This window comes from Lichenostomus cassidix, chromosome 1 (genome assembly GCF_008360975.1).
Source record: "Lichenostomus cassidix isolate B80296 chromosome 1, HeHo_3.0, whole genome shotgun sequence".
Taxonomy (NCBI): Eukaryota; Metazoa; Chordata; class Aves; order Passeriformes; family Meliphagidae; genus Lichenostomus; species Lichenostomus cassidix.
In genome coordinates this window covers 104,878,644-104,895,456 of record NC_139479.1, presented here as the reverse complement: position 1 = coordinate 104,895,456, position 16,813 = coordinate 104,878,644, and the positions used below count along the sequence as shown (strand labels likewise).

The following is a 16,813-nucleotide window of genomic DNA, read 5'->3' as shown; positions in this document are numbered from 1 at the left end:
AACCAAAATAGATTTTAGTGGGAAAACAGATCTTCCTGCCCTGAACAAGGGACCTGAACAATGTTTTAACATTTAAAATTATTTTCACATAAGAATTCCCATTTAGGGTTTTCCAGTTTATGGTCACTGATTTCAAGTTAATAAGCAGAAGGGTATTTAAATAAAACATAATACAGAGCTTTGTGAAGTAAAGCTGCTAATCTGATTTAGATTGTTTCATTTCCAGCTCCACAACTCTCAGTCTCCAGTCAGTAGCCTTGCTGAAGGCCATGTGTGCCTAAGTTCCTTGAGGTACTTTTGTTGCCAGAAATTTCTATCAACAGCACTGATGCAAAGAGCCCACTAACACTCCAATAATGGAAAGTACACATGAAATAAAGCAGATTTAAAAACCATCAAGACAATGCATTTTTCTCATTTATTCAAATCTTCTGCAGGAAGTAAACACTGAAAGATTTAAAAAAACTTCACACTGCAGTATGTACAGTTTTGTGACATCACATGAGGAAATTAATTTCTAATAAAAAAAATGAGACCAGTTAGATAAATTACTGAAGACACATCACAATAAAACTGGTTGTGGTAAAATCCCAAATTCTTATGGATGGCAATGAAAATCAATACTCCTTTGTTTTACAGGGATGGAATAGTCCTGGTACAATATTTCAATTACGCAAAATGGAGTCCTGAACTTACATGACTTATTATAGTTGTATGAGCACTTGATGTTTTAAAAGTAGGTTTGCATTTTTTTTTTTTCCAGACCCTTTTGATTTGAAGCACATTCTTTCACAAAGCTAAAATACCACAGCAGAAGTCATGTCCAGAAGTGGAATACTGTTGTGTTTTGAACTGACCTGACTTGTTAAGACATTTTTTTTTGCCAACGCACAGATGCACAGGGTCCCCCATGCACTTTTCATGCAGCAGGTAATCACAACTTTAAATAAAAGAATTTTTCTATACATTCTTCCAGACTTGCAACTGTATACATACATGCAAAAGTTTTTAAACCTATGTGATCATATTTACACTTATACATGGAATATACATAACAAAGATTAAAAGGTTTTTTTTTCCTTTGCATTAGAACAATACAAAATATGTATTTTTCATTAAGGAAACCACTATTTACATCACCTTTTAAAAACCAATTTCAACATATTATAGGCGTAACAAGTCAACATATTTACATTATATATAAATATATATATATAATATATACTTACCAGTTTACTCCTCTGTAAGATGTGGCAGAGAACAAACTGGTAATATCATGTCACTGACGTCAATGAGAGCTGTAATACTTTCACCAACATTTAACAGGGAAAATTTAAACCACTCATTTCTTTCTTTTAAAAACATTTGTAAATTAAAAATTTAAAAACATCACTAAGAGTAAATGGCTAAGAAAAGTGAAAGTTATGGCTGAATTCCCTTTTGATCTCATATAAACTTCTCCCACTGAGCTGCCCAGCTATGTGGTATCAGTAGAGAAGCCCTCCAGCTCTCCACCTTTGATTCTGCGGTCACACGTTACCCACCACCACTTCCTCAAGCTTTGGCAGAGAAGACACTAGAATCCTGGATATCTGAGTCCCAGACACATCCCTCTGGAAAGAAAAGGCATATCTGCGTGGCAGTTCCAAGTCAATCCCCAAATCCAGCTGGCTTGGGTGCTCCACCAGGCGCTGGTGATGCCCCCTTGAGCAAGGCACTGGATGCTCCACAACCCAACTGCTCCAGCTCCAGCCCTTCCCAGCTAGGTGGGGCTAAAGTTAATTCAGGGTTTAAATTCCAAGGGGCTGCAATTGCAACTCTAAGTGTGGTACAGAGACAACTCCCTAACTCACTTCCTCGCTGCTCAGAGAGCTGGAGGCAGTGTTCCCCCATCAGTCTCAGCTGGTTGTACCTGGGATGTGTTCTCCCTCCCTCCCTGCTCCTTTGATGGCGAGATCACACACCTATCGATCCTGCACCACTTTGCCTATACAGCTGCTGCTGCCAGCATCTGACAAAATGACCCCATTTTGCTTCAAAGCTAAAGGCCTAGAGGAGACAGGAGTGGCTGAGAGTACCAAGTGTTACTCAAGAGATGACCTTGGTTTGCAACCCATCTACGGGGACTGGTGGAAATCAGGCATCTTAGAGTTGCTTGAGAAAATTCAGCCAGACTTACCAGTCCCTGCTGGGGAAACAAACCCAGCTCCTGCACCCCTCTTTTCTGATGGAAAAGTTCCCGAGGAAAAAAACAGCAACTCCTTTTTACTCACCCATGCTACAAGACAATAAATAATTAAAGAGCCTTTGGTCCTAAGGTGTAAATGCTGTAAATGTGGATGGGGTAGATTTAAAGAAGCCTCTGTTCCCTAGGGAGGGGTAATACCAGTGATACTGGAGAATTTCATACAGGAGGAGGCTGTTTCCCTCTTAGCAGCTGACTGAGCATTCCCTTGGCATGTCCTGCCCTCTCTCAAGGGCCTCAGCGTTGCATTACCTGCTCTTTGAGATTGCAATGTCTGCAAGAGATAAGATTCTTCCATGAACACCATGTCCCAAACTTAAATTCTTGTATATTAGAGTTTACTGACGTCTGTGAGAATGGCAATACCCTTTCGTTAACATCAACTAAAAAGACAGCTAAATCCTTAACTGGTCAAACTGTTAACATTTTAAATTAACTTTTATAAAACTTTCAAAACTAAATGTTCAAAAGTATATATTATAACAATAGACTACCCTAGAGTAAATACAAAGGTCAGCACATTGCTTGATTCCAATATTACTTTTTGTTAGGGTCAGACTCTCTTCCCTACTTTTCACCTCAACTTGACTTCGAGGAAGTTTTTTCAACCAGATAAGTCCACATCCACTCACGCTGCATTTTTCTGTGGAGCCCTTCAAACAAATTATAGCCCTGTATTTAGTCTGGGGACCATCTATTATTCTATATTGTATTTAATTCCTACCTATATACACATTGTTTCAAGAAAAATAATCAATTAAGACTTTAAAAGACATTTAATGGATGGAACAAATACCATCTTTTTAATATTTTTGCTGGGTTGACTCATATAAAAAGAATTCAGTTCCACTGTCAATCCAAAATATACTTTATCTCATTAATGATTATTCTATGAGACATCTGAATTGTCATTGGGCCACTTATAAATGCAATATTAAAGACAAACAAAATTTTATTTTTATATTATACTTCAGACAATGACATTTAAAATGATATTAATTTGTGTGAAGGTTTTAAAATATAAATCTTCTTTGTACAGCCCATTAATATATTATGCTTCACCGAAATAACATAAAAATATATCTTTAAATTGCTCTGTTATTTCTCATAAAAACCAGGGGGAATGTTTTATATCGGATACTGCCAAATATTTGTGTTCCCTAAAAGAAGGTATTCCCAGAGGGAGGAAAAACAGAATAGTGGTGCATTTTCCAGCTGTCAAACAGAAGAAGTCCCTTTCAGTAGGAACTGCACTGGAAATAGGAGGATCTTGGGCTGGGGACAGCGACAAGACAGGGACAACAGCTTGCTCTGTCTCAGCAAGCCAGGAGTCTGGGAAAAGGATCTCTGAAACCAAACCAGACAGGAAAAGAGCAAAATGCCCTGTCATTCATCTCTGCTATGCAGACATGAGATGGACAGAAACAGCAGTTTTGTCATGTCATCAGCTCTCAATGGTGAAAACAGACAAAATTAAACCAGAATGTAGCTCTCATTACTTGTGCAAGCCAAGTGCTTAGCTGCTTGCTAATGGCAGAGGGGATTATCAGTGAAATCGAGAAGCCAGAGAGAACTCTTTCTTAGGGGAGTAAAAAGTTCACCAAAACTTCTGCTTGCCAATAATTTATATAATTTAGAGGAACTGGATTTTGTCCTCTTCCTCTCCCCAGAGAAATAAGGGCTGCAAATGGAGTTAACACTGACAGTGCTAATGGGAAAGCGGAGCCACACGGCTCTTCCCCAGCCAGCAATTCTTTTAACGTGTCTGGGCTCTCACTGCAATTTTCAGTTCCTCCCATCTCAGGCTGATATTGCCAGATGTTACAAATCACAGCACAGGTGGGGATTGAGGAAAAGGGCAGAGAAGGATTTCTCAGACATATCCCCCTATCCATTACAGAACATGACAAAACCACAGTTTTATCCTCAGTGCAACCTAGAAAATTATTCTAAAGCCAGATTTTCTGCAGTGAAAGGGCAGTGCATTAAACCATGCATCAGCTGTTCAGAGAGTAATAAATATTGGCAGATTATAGATTCTCTTCCCTGGTTGTAGGAAGAGGCCAACACATTTTGCATTAAAATCCTATTCCATCTTTGAGTGCAGGATGGTGCTGAATAGACAATTCCCACTCATCCCCTTCACAAGCTTTCCAGCATTTCCCTCACTGAACGTGTACTAAGCCTTCTCAGTCACACTACTCCAAGAGGCATTTTGGCTTTCCCCTTTTAGGCGGGGAAGTGACAGGAATGTGCCAACAGAAGGACTCATGCAGTACTTGCATGGCCTATGAAAATCTGCCTTTTTTATAAAAACCTAGAAAAAACCCTTCATTTTAACTAGTAACTCATAACTATGGCTAAGAATTCTGAGGAAGGCATTTGTCAAGAGCAGGGCAAGAAGAAAAATAGATTTTACACCACTATTCTGGCAGGACCACAAACAAGATTTAAAAATAACAATACAAATTTTGGAAGCACTAAAAAATACATTTCAGTGCACTTCAATTATTAACACTGATGCAGGTTTTCCAATATGACGAGCTAATACCTTGGACGGACTGCTCCATTTCTTGAAAGTTATGCTCAAAATTTCACAAAACATATTAAAACGTTAAAAAAAAAAAAAAGTACACTGTCTCTATGCTCAGGCTTCAAAAAAAATAAGGATTATTTTACAGGGAGGGAGGAAACGCAGCATTACCACCACCTAGGCTGTACGCTTACACTTTATGTTATACCATAAGCTTGCAGATCCAAATAAGACTCTGATCAAAGAGTACTCATAACTTAATCTGATACATACAGAAACGTCTTGTACAAATTACAACCCTTCTAGTTTCCTTGTGACAATCTACCATAAAGCAAATTTTATCTACATGTATTTTAAATAACATCACCAAACAAATAAAAAGTTTATCAAATGAAAACATGTTTCAATTAGACCATGCTTTTTGTTTTTTTTAAATCATGCTCAATTTATACAGTAGTCAAGTTCATACTCATTTTTCTTTTTTTTTTCTTTTTTTTTTTTTTAACAAAGATTCAAAACCGCTGATTGTAAACTCACTGAGGAGGCTGCAGTTTATTCTGGCTCTTTTTTGATTGTTCGCACTTTTTCCAGAAGTCCATGCACTTCTCCATTCACACCACCATGCTGATGAGAGGTGTTACTCCCCATATGGCTGTTGTAAGGGCTTCTTAAATTACTAAAAGGAGTTTTAAGCTCTGCGTCAGATGTCAACTCCTCTTTGATTGTAACATGAGCTGAACTCTCGGTAAAGGGAGGTTCATTCCAAATTTCTTTGTCATGTGCTTCTTGGCTGCTAACAGAGTTGCCACCTTTCTGTAACATGTAGTACAATATGGGGTTGGTTTTGGTCAGTCTGGGAGAGTCTTTCTCATAATCATTCTTGTCCATGCCCGTGATCACCCATCTGATGGGCCCTTTCTCACTGGGCATGGAACACATGCTAAACTGGTCAGACTCCAGTCTGGACACTGTGCTCCCCAAATGTTCAGGGTAAGGGGAGCTGGCAGGACTTTTTACTGCTACAGGATACTGAAATGTTCTGTGATCTACACAAATGTTCTGTTGCACAGGGCTTCCCATCAACGATCTGACTGACGAAATGGTGAATTCAGGTTTATTGATTGTTGCACTGGTTTTGTTTCCTTTTTTCTTGCCCTCTGTTAGTATGTTATTCCTATGTTGTGACAGATCTCTCTCACAGTTTTCTGAGAGAAGCAGCTGTTTCAACACATTAAAGCCTTTACTATCTCTAGACCAACTCCTATTTTCAGTTTCACTATTTGAACCATGACTTACAGCATATTTAAATTCAGCATCACTTCTGCTGAATTTCAGTTCTTGCTGGTTAAGCAAAGGCCCATACAGTGCCTCGGTAGGAGAAGTGTGATTGTTTGCAGCATCAGACACATTACTTTTCATCTTTTTTAATGGGCTTTCCAAAGGCTCAGCATGAAGCTTCCTCTTCTTCGGTACTGTGCAAAGACTCTTGGATTCAAGGTGTGTCAGCTCGTTGTTTCGGTGACTCCTGTCCAGCTCATCTGCAGGGTAATTGTCTTGATTCTGTCTCAGCAACCTACTTAGCAGACCATTTTTGGAAAAAGAGAAATCTTGAGGTGAAAGAGGCTCAGATTTCAACTCCTCAGATGCCGGAGAAGCAGCTGTGTTTCTCTGCAATGAATGAACAAACCCTTGAAATTTGTTACCCTTGCATTCTCTTACTTGTTGTGCATTTGAATTATAAGGAACATTTGATTCTTCAGATGGTTCAGTTTTTATTTTCACCGTCAATATTTGCTCATTCAAAGCCTTGTCTGTCTGTTCTTGAGAACTTTCATCTCTTAGAAGCATCCTCTCTTTCTTTTCACTTTTACCTTTATTGGGAGTTCCCAGAAGCAGCTGAAGGACAGTGCGCCTTTCAAGGAGATTTTCTATTTCTGAACCTGGAAGTCCTTGTTCAGCGGGTGCGGGCTGACAACTGAATATTTTGTTATTTTCTTCATGCATACTCAATTTATTCGTAAGCAGAGGGCTGTTCAACCTATCAATCAAGCCCACAGGTTTATCCATGTTCCCTGCCAGCAGTTGTTTGCTAGCTCTTTGTTCCTCACTCGACATGGAAGTCTGCATGCCGCACTGAGCCAGGTTCTGCAGCAGCTTGCTGGCACTGAATGCCGAGGAGTTCTGGGGACTGTCGGTCCTGCTCAGCTTAGCTCCTTGAATTTCTTTGCTTTTGGACAGGTCTATCAAGTGTTTAGATGCAGGATTCATCACCCTGTCTGGCTGGATGCTGCAGGCGTAGGGCGGCGAGCTCCGCTTGACAGCCAGCGACTGGTGTGAGAGATTTATAGGAGAGTCTGCTTTTGTAGAAGCCAGCAAAGGTGGAGTGCTTAATGGAGTCATTCGGTTGGCACTGGGACTGTCAGTCACAGGAGTCCTTTTCCCAGTCTGTACAGTGAATTTTGCCACATCAGCTGTACTGTGTGGTCCCTGAGGGTCATTACTCTTGTCTACCTGCTCTTCACTCTTATGCCCAAGTAACAGCTGGAGTAGTGTTACTTTCTGGTGGGGGTTCAGCTTAGAAGCTTTCGGAGTGTCTTTCTCTTCCTTGTTCTCCGGACAGGAAACTTTTGGATCCCAGCTATGAAGCAAGGACTGGGTCAGGTTATCCAGTGACGCAGGTGGACCTGCATCTGGTTTATCTGTCCTCTGTTTAAAGGATAGGTCTATAGGAAGACAGTTAGAATGGGAGCTCTCATCATCACTGCTGTCTTCTGTAAAACTGGGATTGTTGTCTGAATACTCATCAACAGTTGTTGGTGTGCTGCTGTCTTCAAAAATGCTAGCTCTCTCACTCTGCTCACGCCCTTTCACGTGCTTGGTGGTATTCTGGCTTTTCAGCAGGTGTAAGAGCAAACTGTTGCTGGGAGAAGTTTTCAAGTTACTCCTTTCCAAAGTACTTTTGTATCCCACAGTTTTGGGAGGCGAATGCATCATTCCCACCGAACTCTGAAATGGTGCCATATTGCCTTTGCTAGCTACTGTTTTGGGGGATGATCCTGCCTGACCATTGAGATGGCTTGTCATTCCTTTGGCCAAACCGAACTGGCCTACGTCTTTCTGAGCACTTTCTTGTAATCTGGCCATTGCTGCGAGTCTCTCGCTCGCAATTTGATTGGCATTTTGTGCTTTTAAAGCATGTTCCCTGGAGTACTGCTGCAAGTGGGCTTCACTGGAAAGGAGCAAGGCCAGCTGGCTGCATGCTACGCTGGGCTTGGGCGAAGCAGCAGGACTGGATCGTTTCTCTACCATGCTTGCAACAGCTTGTAATCTCGCAGCACATGACAAGGGCTCGTTCATCACCTTGGGCCCGCTCTGCACCGCATGAGGAGACTCTATAAACCTCTCCTTGGGCAGGTTCTTAGTTATGTCAGGCAGGCTGTTGTCCAGCTTCTGATCTTTTGCTTTGCTCTTCTTAAGCAGAGTCTTCAGGTGACTGGATGCAACACCATAGCACCTTAAATCTTTCTCCACTTGTAAAGAATCGTGGCTAAGGGAATACCCTTGCTCCTTAAGGCTCTGCCTAATCTGCTGTGACAGAGCAACACTCTGCAGCCTAGAGCTGAATGACTGAAGCAAAGAGGCAAGTAATGTGCTATCCTGTTTGCCTTTAGGCACATTTTCAACCATGCCAGCCAACAAAGCTTCCTTTTTTCCATCTAAATCCACAATGGAATCAGACAACCGCCTTCTCTTTGCTGCATTCCAGTCTTCTGAAGACTGCAACAGTCTTGCTTTTTTGAGGTGCAGCATGCCAGATCCCCGATATGTACTTGTGTTAAGAACTGGACCATTACTTTGACAGCTGGGAAATATATTTCCTGAAATCTTAAAGTTTTGATCCTCCCCACTGTGCCCAGTGGACTTTTTGTCAACTGCAGTACCTGAGCCTCCTGCTGCTTGATGCATTAGTAATCCCTCTAGGTAAGTTAGAACAACAGAATCCTGGTGCATCTCAGAGCCAAGCTCTTCTCCATGAGTCATGTTCAATAAAAGTTTCCAAAAAGGCTCTGGTTCTGTTCACTTCAAAGACTAGTTTTTCTGAATCAAGATGCAGTTAGTAACAGGTAGATGTCTATAGTGTTTTCTTACAGACTTTCAAAAACAACAGAAAATGTATTATTCTAGGTAGGCTTCTCCCAGTGTACACTGTTTGGTGAGCCAGGTTTCCAATCATAGCAATCAGCTGATATCTAGGATATTTATGGATGACGTCTAGGAGGAGCACTCAAAACATGGTTCCACAGAAACAAAGTTCCATTAAGTATTTGCTGCCTTCTTTCTTCAGGAAGTCAGCTTGCTTTTCTTCCTTTTCCATCTCCACCAAGCACATAAAATTCCTAAGTCAGAAACACAAAACAAACAGAAAGAAAATATTTAGGATAAGATTTAATTGACTAAGACTTTTTTCCTTTAAAAAGAAAAAATCCAAACCCAACTTCCCCACGCATTGTCTTAGGCAGAGATTCAGGATACATAAAAAACACATTCCAGAAGTAACTAAAAAATAAAATACAGGAAAAAATACATGGTAACCAATTTAAAGAACTTTGTGAAAACAATTCTGAGACAAAGTTTTATACAAAAATTAAGCTTACTTATCATAAACATAGCTACTACAAGCATTCAGTGAATTTTGCTATACTGCAACTAAAAATAAGGAACAGCAAACCTGAAAGGAAAATCTTGTTTCACTCTAAACATGGTTTTTAAAAAATTTAATTGAATTTTACTTCACAGTTGCACAAGCTTTGCTTCTGTAAATGTAAACACACAGGACACACAGCCCATCATTCTAAAATAGAACTGAAAGGAAAAGACAGGCCTAAAGTCAGTGTTCAGGTTCACATTGAATATGGTTTCAAATAACAGAATAGGCAGCATCATATATGTGAGTACATTTTTGTTTGGCAGGTGAATGACACTGCTGAGAGTAGGAACCAGACTGTCAGTGCGGCCCAGGACTATGCACTAATGCAAAATCCAGTCTGGTAACAGAACAGGGGTGAAATCTGTTGTTCTTACAACACCCAACCACCACGAGTCATTGGAACAATCAGGTGCTAAGAGTGGTGAAAAGGTTGCTCATGCTCCTGATGCAATATAAATCCTGGCATCAAAACCCTCCCTTTCCTGAAGTATTTTCACCTTTACATTCCCTCTGTGTATGAAACATATGATGGTAAAACCAAACCAAACCAAACCAGGTCTTCCCTGAAGTCTTGTTATTCTTCAAGAGTGTGTAATATCTCTACTAAATACTTCCTTAGATGGGGTACTGTGGTATAAAAAGCAGTTTTAAAAACCAAAACAATGGCACTTGTGCTGGATGCACCTCTCCAGTTTCACTTACAGGGTTGGTCAATGGCAGCACGAACAGTTCAGCCACCACAGCTCAATAATGAGATCATTACACCACACATGCCTCCTCCTTCACTCACTCAGTTCTGAGCTGGCATAAATATTCAACATGAGCAAAGGTAAGTGTCCTTTTGCATATTGAGCTCTGCAATTTGCTTTTACAGGCTAAAAGCCCACTGAAAACTTGTATTTACAAGTTTAAAAGCGATGTACACAGATTAAATCCTTGCCTCCTTAAAGTGAATGAATATTTTATGATTGATTTCCCAGAGGCTAGTTGTTAATTCAAAACCCACAGGCAACTAGAAGTCAGAAAAGAATCAGATCTTAAAAAAGTAAAGAATAAGAACTACTAAATAGCTGTGATGTTAACAGTCCTTAATCTCCCAGGGCAAATATCCCCTTATTAGGTTTTAAGTCATCTAGAAAAACTCTAAAAATTGAGCTATATTAACAAAAAAAACCAAACCAAAAAAAAAAAAAAAAAACCCCAACCAAACCCAAACAAAAAATCTAACCAGCAATGCATTGCAGTGTAAATGTGTATACCCATTTATTTAAAAATCAAATGGAAAAGTGTCAGCTAACACTGAGGTCTCAGGTCTCATTAAATTGTCCACGTTAACCAGGATTTACATAGTTACGCGAAGATACAGTATTCCTTCAAACATGTAACAACTTAAATGTGGATTCATCTAACTGAAAATTACTGACCATCTTGCTGTTCCTTCAAAAAACCACTGTACCCCTGGGTGGGCTTTTGCAGAGTTTCAACCCAAAAACAGAATAAAAATCACAAATAACCAATCCTTACAAAAAAATTAAAAATCAAAGTTTCCAATGAAAACAGCAAATATCCAGCAACAGTAACAGCAATGCAATTAGACTGATTTCCTCAAATATTTGGGAATGCACTGTATCTGGAAAATATATTTTTCCAGCTTCCAAAAGTAAACTGTTTATCTGCAACCAAATTTTCATGTTTCAAAAGGTAGAGAAGCTGACAGCGCATTGTTAAAAATGTTAAAAATTGTTAAAAATTAAAAAAAAGAGCAAGTAGCACTGATACCCCTGCGTATTGCATTTAAGACAATAAAATTGAAATTTTGGCAGGATTTCTGACTATATGATAAAAGCAAGGCTTGAAGGCCCACCTTTAAGACAGAGTCCCAAACAAATGAACTATTAAGCCAATATTCAGTACAACTTTACTCAGTAAACCTTGGGGTAATTCAAAAAAGACCACGCATTTTTGGAAATCCCCCAGGTATTCCAAAAGCCTGTTGCAGGAGATGACACCTGTGGCCAGTACAGTTTACATACAATAACTATTCTAGCAAGTGGTTTGCCACCTTTAATTTTTTTTATTTTAACTAACCAGTGCTAGGGAAATACTGATGAACTTACTGAAATCGGGTTGATGCAAAGAAGCTTCTTAAAGAGAATAAAATCTAGAAAGCACTTAACACGTAAGAACAGGACACCAGCCATCCTTTTAAAAAGCCTCTTCCGATCTAGTGGTGCAAGAGGTATTGCAGTGTTAAAATCTCACATGACAATGTTCATCTGAGGTGTAGTCATGCCAAATCCAAACCAGCTTTGGAAATTAATGTTTGGCAGGACTCTAATGCAACCATTCAGCAACCTTTTAAATATACAGACTGTACAAAATAACATCCCAGCACCCACTGAAACGTTAGTACTTTTTCTTGAAATTAAATCTTATTTAAGAAATTACCAGAGCAGTGGTAAAGAAGAGGAAAAGAAAGATAAGAAAAAAGGCAGAAGGAACAGAAAGGAGAAGTCATACAGCACCAGATCTCTTATTTCCCAGTAAGGGCTGAATCAACTGCTAAAGTCTATGAATCACTAAACCTAAACATTATATTTAACTACTGTGACAAAATAAATTGATAAGTTGGTGTGCTTTCTTGTCCACAACTACAGTAAATGCACTCTTTTTTTGTCACTTCTACTATCTTCTCCCAGACTTCTGTGCCCTGAGAAATAAACAACCCAATTGTTTTGCAGAACCTCCAGGAGCACCCACTGATTACAGCTCATTAAGCCATGTTTACCTAGAGAAAACTAAGGCAGCAGCACAATCCACAGCACAAATGCTGTAGCCTGGTGAGACACTCCCAAGTGAAGCACACCATGAGAAATCAGCCCTACAGCCTTTTCAATTGTGCCTGGAAACTGTAGGCAAAATAGGGAAGATAAGGGAATATTAAAATGTTCACTGAACTGTATACATCCAGAATATTAATTCCAATTTTGCAGTTGAAGTTTTTCTCTGTTTGCAAACTACAAACAGATTTATCCACCACAAAGATTTTAAAATAATAACAAACTTTAAGATCCTTTGCTTATCATAAAATATTACTGCTGCAAAAAATAACGAAATCTGAGAACACAGCTTCTAATATGTTAAAGCACAACAACAGAACCAAAGGCTTTTTGCTCCTAAATATTTATTTTTGATTTTTAAAGAACTCTTTGAATTAATGAAAACCACAACAGCAAAACCTAACTGGAGACACTAAACAAACAGCAGACTTTTAGTTCACCTAATAGATATACGGTTCCTATTATTTAAGAAATTATAACTAGTTCACAATTTAACTAGAAAAATTACATCCACAAGACATTTTTCCAATATCCCAGACTAGTATTTCTAATTAAATCCTTTTCCTAAATGGAACAGAAAGCCACAGTAAATTAACAACACTAGACTAGTATTATTTGAGTAGAAGGGTTACATAATCTCTTTGATAACTCAAAAACTTGGTATTTTTAAGGTGTCTTCTTCTGTAGTCTTAATTCAAGATGATAGAAAAGAAGCCAAACAAACTTACAGAAACCATTAAGGTATTTATTTCGCGAACTGGCAATGGCTAGCAGATTGCCCCATGAACATTTATTAGAAGAGACATTACCCACACTCATGCACATTGTTAGAATGATTAATAGAGGTTGAGTTTAGTATATATTCACACAGATAAAACATTTTATTAACTGCATTTCAGAGTTTTTTCATTACAAACTCCTGTAGCAATTTTATGTTCCTTTTTAAGTTGAGACTAATCAAAACAAGCATTTGTAAAGCTAAAATCAAACTGGTCTGTGAAATAAAAATATTCAGTTACTTAATAAATTTGGTGTTCTAATGTTCAGCTACTACTGGAAGAGCCAGAAAAAGTCTCTCACCAGCTTCACTGACTTCCCATTCTCATATTCCCAAGTGTAAAGGCTCCAGCCCACCACACCACCCAATGGCTCAGACTGTCGTTTTAATTATTATAGATTTGAGGAATGCAGTACAGTGATTACAGTGGCAGCTTGGGATCCAGGGGTCCAATTACTCACTGTGCTGCAGACAGGCTATCTGACTTCTGGTTTTACTTCTCTGTACCCTGTTTTCCCAGATGGAGTAATAATAGATGGAAACTTCAGAAAGATAATTGAGGATAAATATATTAAAGGCTGTGTGTTGCTCAGCAGCTCCAGTACTAGCACTGAGTAAGTACCTGAAACACAGGATTTTAAGTGATTCCCCATCCTTATGGCTGCCTGCAGTGAAATGTTGAAGAGCACAATGAAATTAAGATCTCAGAAAAAATTCCTAGACGGACTGGAAATTGCAGCAGAACCTTGCAGTGAACTAAGAACGAGTGAGGGTAATGAGACTTGCTGTCCCAGAATTGTTTTATTACTAAGCTCAATTTGCACACCTTTGATATCAGCAGGAAGGATGGTTTTTTTGGAGCGGTGGTAAAAGCACTTCAGTTGGCTCTTTTTGCAAAGGTTCTGAGCAGTGAAACAGCCCTGATTCAATAAGCCCCAGCACCAAATGCACAGAGCTGCACAAACGAGCAGGTACTTCAATGGTACTCAAGCATGTGCTTTAAGAGAATCCACTATTTGAGTGCTTTGCTTTCCGAAATCCACACTTTATTTGTGTTAGAAATCTGTTGAGATGAATGGAGCAGCTGAGACCTCTTCACAGTTTTGATTCAGGCAGCCAAGACATTCTGAAGGTTCCCTTTGCAAATGTAATTCAGACAAAGACCAAAAAAAAAAAAAAAAAAAGCAAAAAGTATCAGATGGGGGACAAAACTCAGCAATAAGTGGGTGAATTCTTCCATGGCTGCGCTCAAAAGAACTTGGAAATCCAGAAGTCTTTTTTTTTGCAACAAATTCTTTTAAATCAAATAAATCAGGCTCCTCTCCTACAACTGCAGGGTATCACTTTGAGAAAGCAAAAATAAGCTTCTTCCCAGGAGCTTGGCACATTATTCACTCCTCCTAGGCCTGCTGACTGACTCCAAAAGACATTTTAAACATGGGAAAGATAGCCTATCCCTTTCAGACAGCTCAGTCAAAAGAGGGCACATGAGGAATCGTGTTGCAGCAGGAGCTTCAGGAATTCTGAAGGGGCTCCTGAGACCCTGACCCCACCAGAGCTGGCATTTCCCATCCCCAGCTGGGGCTGTTCCCTCCAGGCTGGCACGGAGCACACGGCAGCATCGCTCCCTCTGTGAAATAATGCAGGATTAGCAAGAGCTACGGCTCCACCGCCAAATTCTGCACCAGCATGCAAATGGAAAAGCCTTTTCCCCCATGTTTTGTTAAACTGAGTGCTGCCAAACCCAGACCCAACCTGACCTTGTTTTAGACAACAGAGAGAGGTGCTGTCTTCTTCAATATGGGGACGGGGCAGCGGTGGGATGGGGTGTGTGGAAGGGAACAGACCCAAACTGGCTGAACAAAACCTTATTTTAGCAGCTTAAATAGTAGGATTTTGAAAAAATACTACTGCAAACCAATTTCATAACAGATGATGCAACAGCTCAAAGAGAGGCAAAATCTACCATTTCACAAAAGCACACAGACCCTGAGTAACTGCAAAGTCTTTAAGTCACGCAAAATCGACAGGGACGCAGAACCAAAAGCAGAGCAGGGACAAGACACAGATTCCCTCTGAAAAGACCTGACAGAGCACTGGACTGAAATGTTAGAGAACCAACAACTGAGTGGGGAAGAGAAAACCCCAACTGTTCTCAGGGTAGAGATTTTTAGATTTACTTCAGCTTTTAAAAGACCACCTAAATGTAAATGCTGATTACTGTTGTTAATAGTGGTGCTAGAGGCACATAAAGGAAGGGGAGGCTATTCCTACACATTCCATTTGGGATGTGGAAAGGGGGATTCAGTCACCTCATCTCAAGTGTCCCTCCACTCCTCAGATTTCACATGGGATTCTCCAGTCCGGGAATCTGTGACTCACTCAGACCATGGAATACCACACTGTGACAACAACGAGGAGCTTAGGGATGGTACGTAATAAATATCAAGGGGGAACACAACATTTCCAGCGTGTGCCAAAATGAGGTGTGGAAATGTCAGGGAGATTTTCATATCCACGCAGAGCACTGTGCGCCCTGCCAGGAAACACATGCAAGCTGGAGTGCCTCAAACTCTGTGGCAAAGGATTTCTATGTGAAAAACCCAAATTCTGAGCACTGCTGGCTGCATTGCGAGTCAGCCAACGCTGGCACTCAACCCATCCCAGCAACCTCTTCCAGAACGTGGTGCAGGTTGCAGAAGGCCACAGGCAGACATTTCTCCCAAAGTTACATGTGACATGTGTTTTTATAGCTTACTTCACCAACATGCTAAAAAGAAGGAGAAAAGAAATTGAGGAAAAAAACCGCAACAAAACAAAACAAAAAAAAAAAAACAACCCCCACCCTAACAAAGACCAAACCAACAAACCAAAACTCTACCCAAGAAAGAAAAAAATCCCTCATCCAACATCACCCCAAAATCCATCAAACCCCTAAAAGAGCTGAAGTACATGGGAAGGTGGAAATGGGAAGCAGACAATTGCCATGAAAGCCGAATTTGTGAAAGCCTTAGAAGCAGCTCTCCAAGGTTTACAAGTACACTTAAACACCATACACAGCTTAATCCAAATCTGGCCTACACATCAAGACCTCCTGCTGGAAAGTTCTGCAAAGTTCAGAGATGAAACACGTGTGGCCATTTTTCATGCTGTGACACTCTTCAAACGAGCTCAGCCTACCTTAAATAGGTATTTCTTATTCTAACAAGTAAAAGAACTGAGCACCACAGAAATAATCACTCCTAGATGGAGAAAACCCCACACTGTCCACACAACTGATGATTCACCCTGGTGTTTCACAGAAATTTCAGTCAATTCCTCACCCAGACTTTTGCACATAAATTTGTTCTTACAAAAACTACTGTAGGAATATTTATATTTTGTTGTCTAACGGTACTGTAAAGGACATCTTTGAGTTCATTTCTTGATCATGATCCGCTAACACTCAAGGCATGAACTTAGAAACACTCTGCCAAGTCTTTGCTAATTGTAAGGAATGAGAGGAACAGATATTCAACTTACAAATGCCACCTGTGAAGGAATCAAGTATCTGACATCTAAACCTCTCCCATGAGTCACTGCCCAATGGTCTTCTGCTACTGAAGAAAAAAAATGGCAGAATCTAAAAGATAGTGCAGAGAAGTTACACCCTCACCCCACATCCATTAAGCACAGGGATCTAGAAATAGCATTTATCACTGAATCTCAG

At 39.9% G+C, this 16,813-nt stretch overlaps 1 protein-coding gene across 10 annotated transcripts in view; it reads right to left on the bottom strand.

The window, feature by feature from the left end:
* Window positions 1–399: 399 nt before the first annotated feature.
* Window positions 400–16,813, bottom strand: part of NRIP1 (nuclear receptor interacting protein 1) — a 137,462-nt gene continuing 121,048 nt past the window's right edge. For all 10 annotated transcript variants that reach the window (XM_085074916.1, XM_085074975.1, XM_085074926.1 and 7 more), the window contains one exon: window positions 400–9,175. In XM_085074916.1, the coding sequence (XP_084931042.1) occupies window positions 5,331–8,819 (3,489 nt within the window). In that variant the 5' untranslated portion in view covers window positions 8,820–9,175 and the 3' untranslated portion in view covers window positions 400–5,330. The remainder of the gene's footprint in view (window positions 9,176–16,813) is intronic.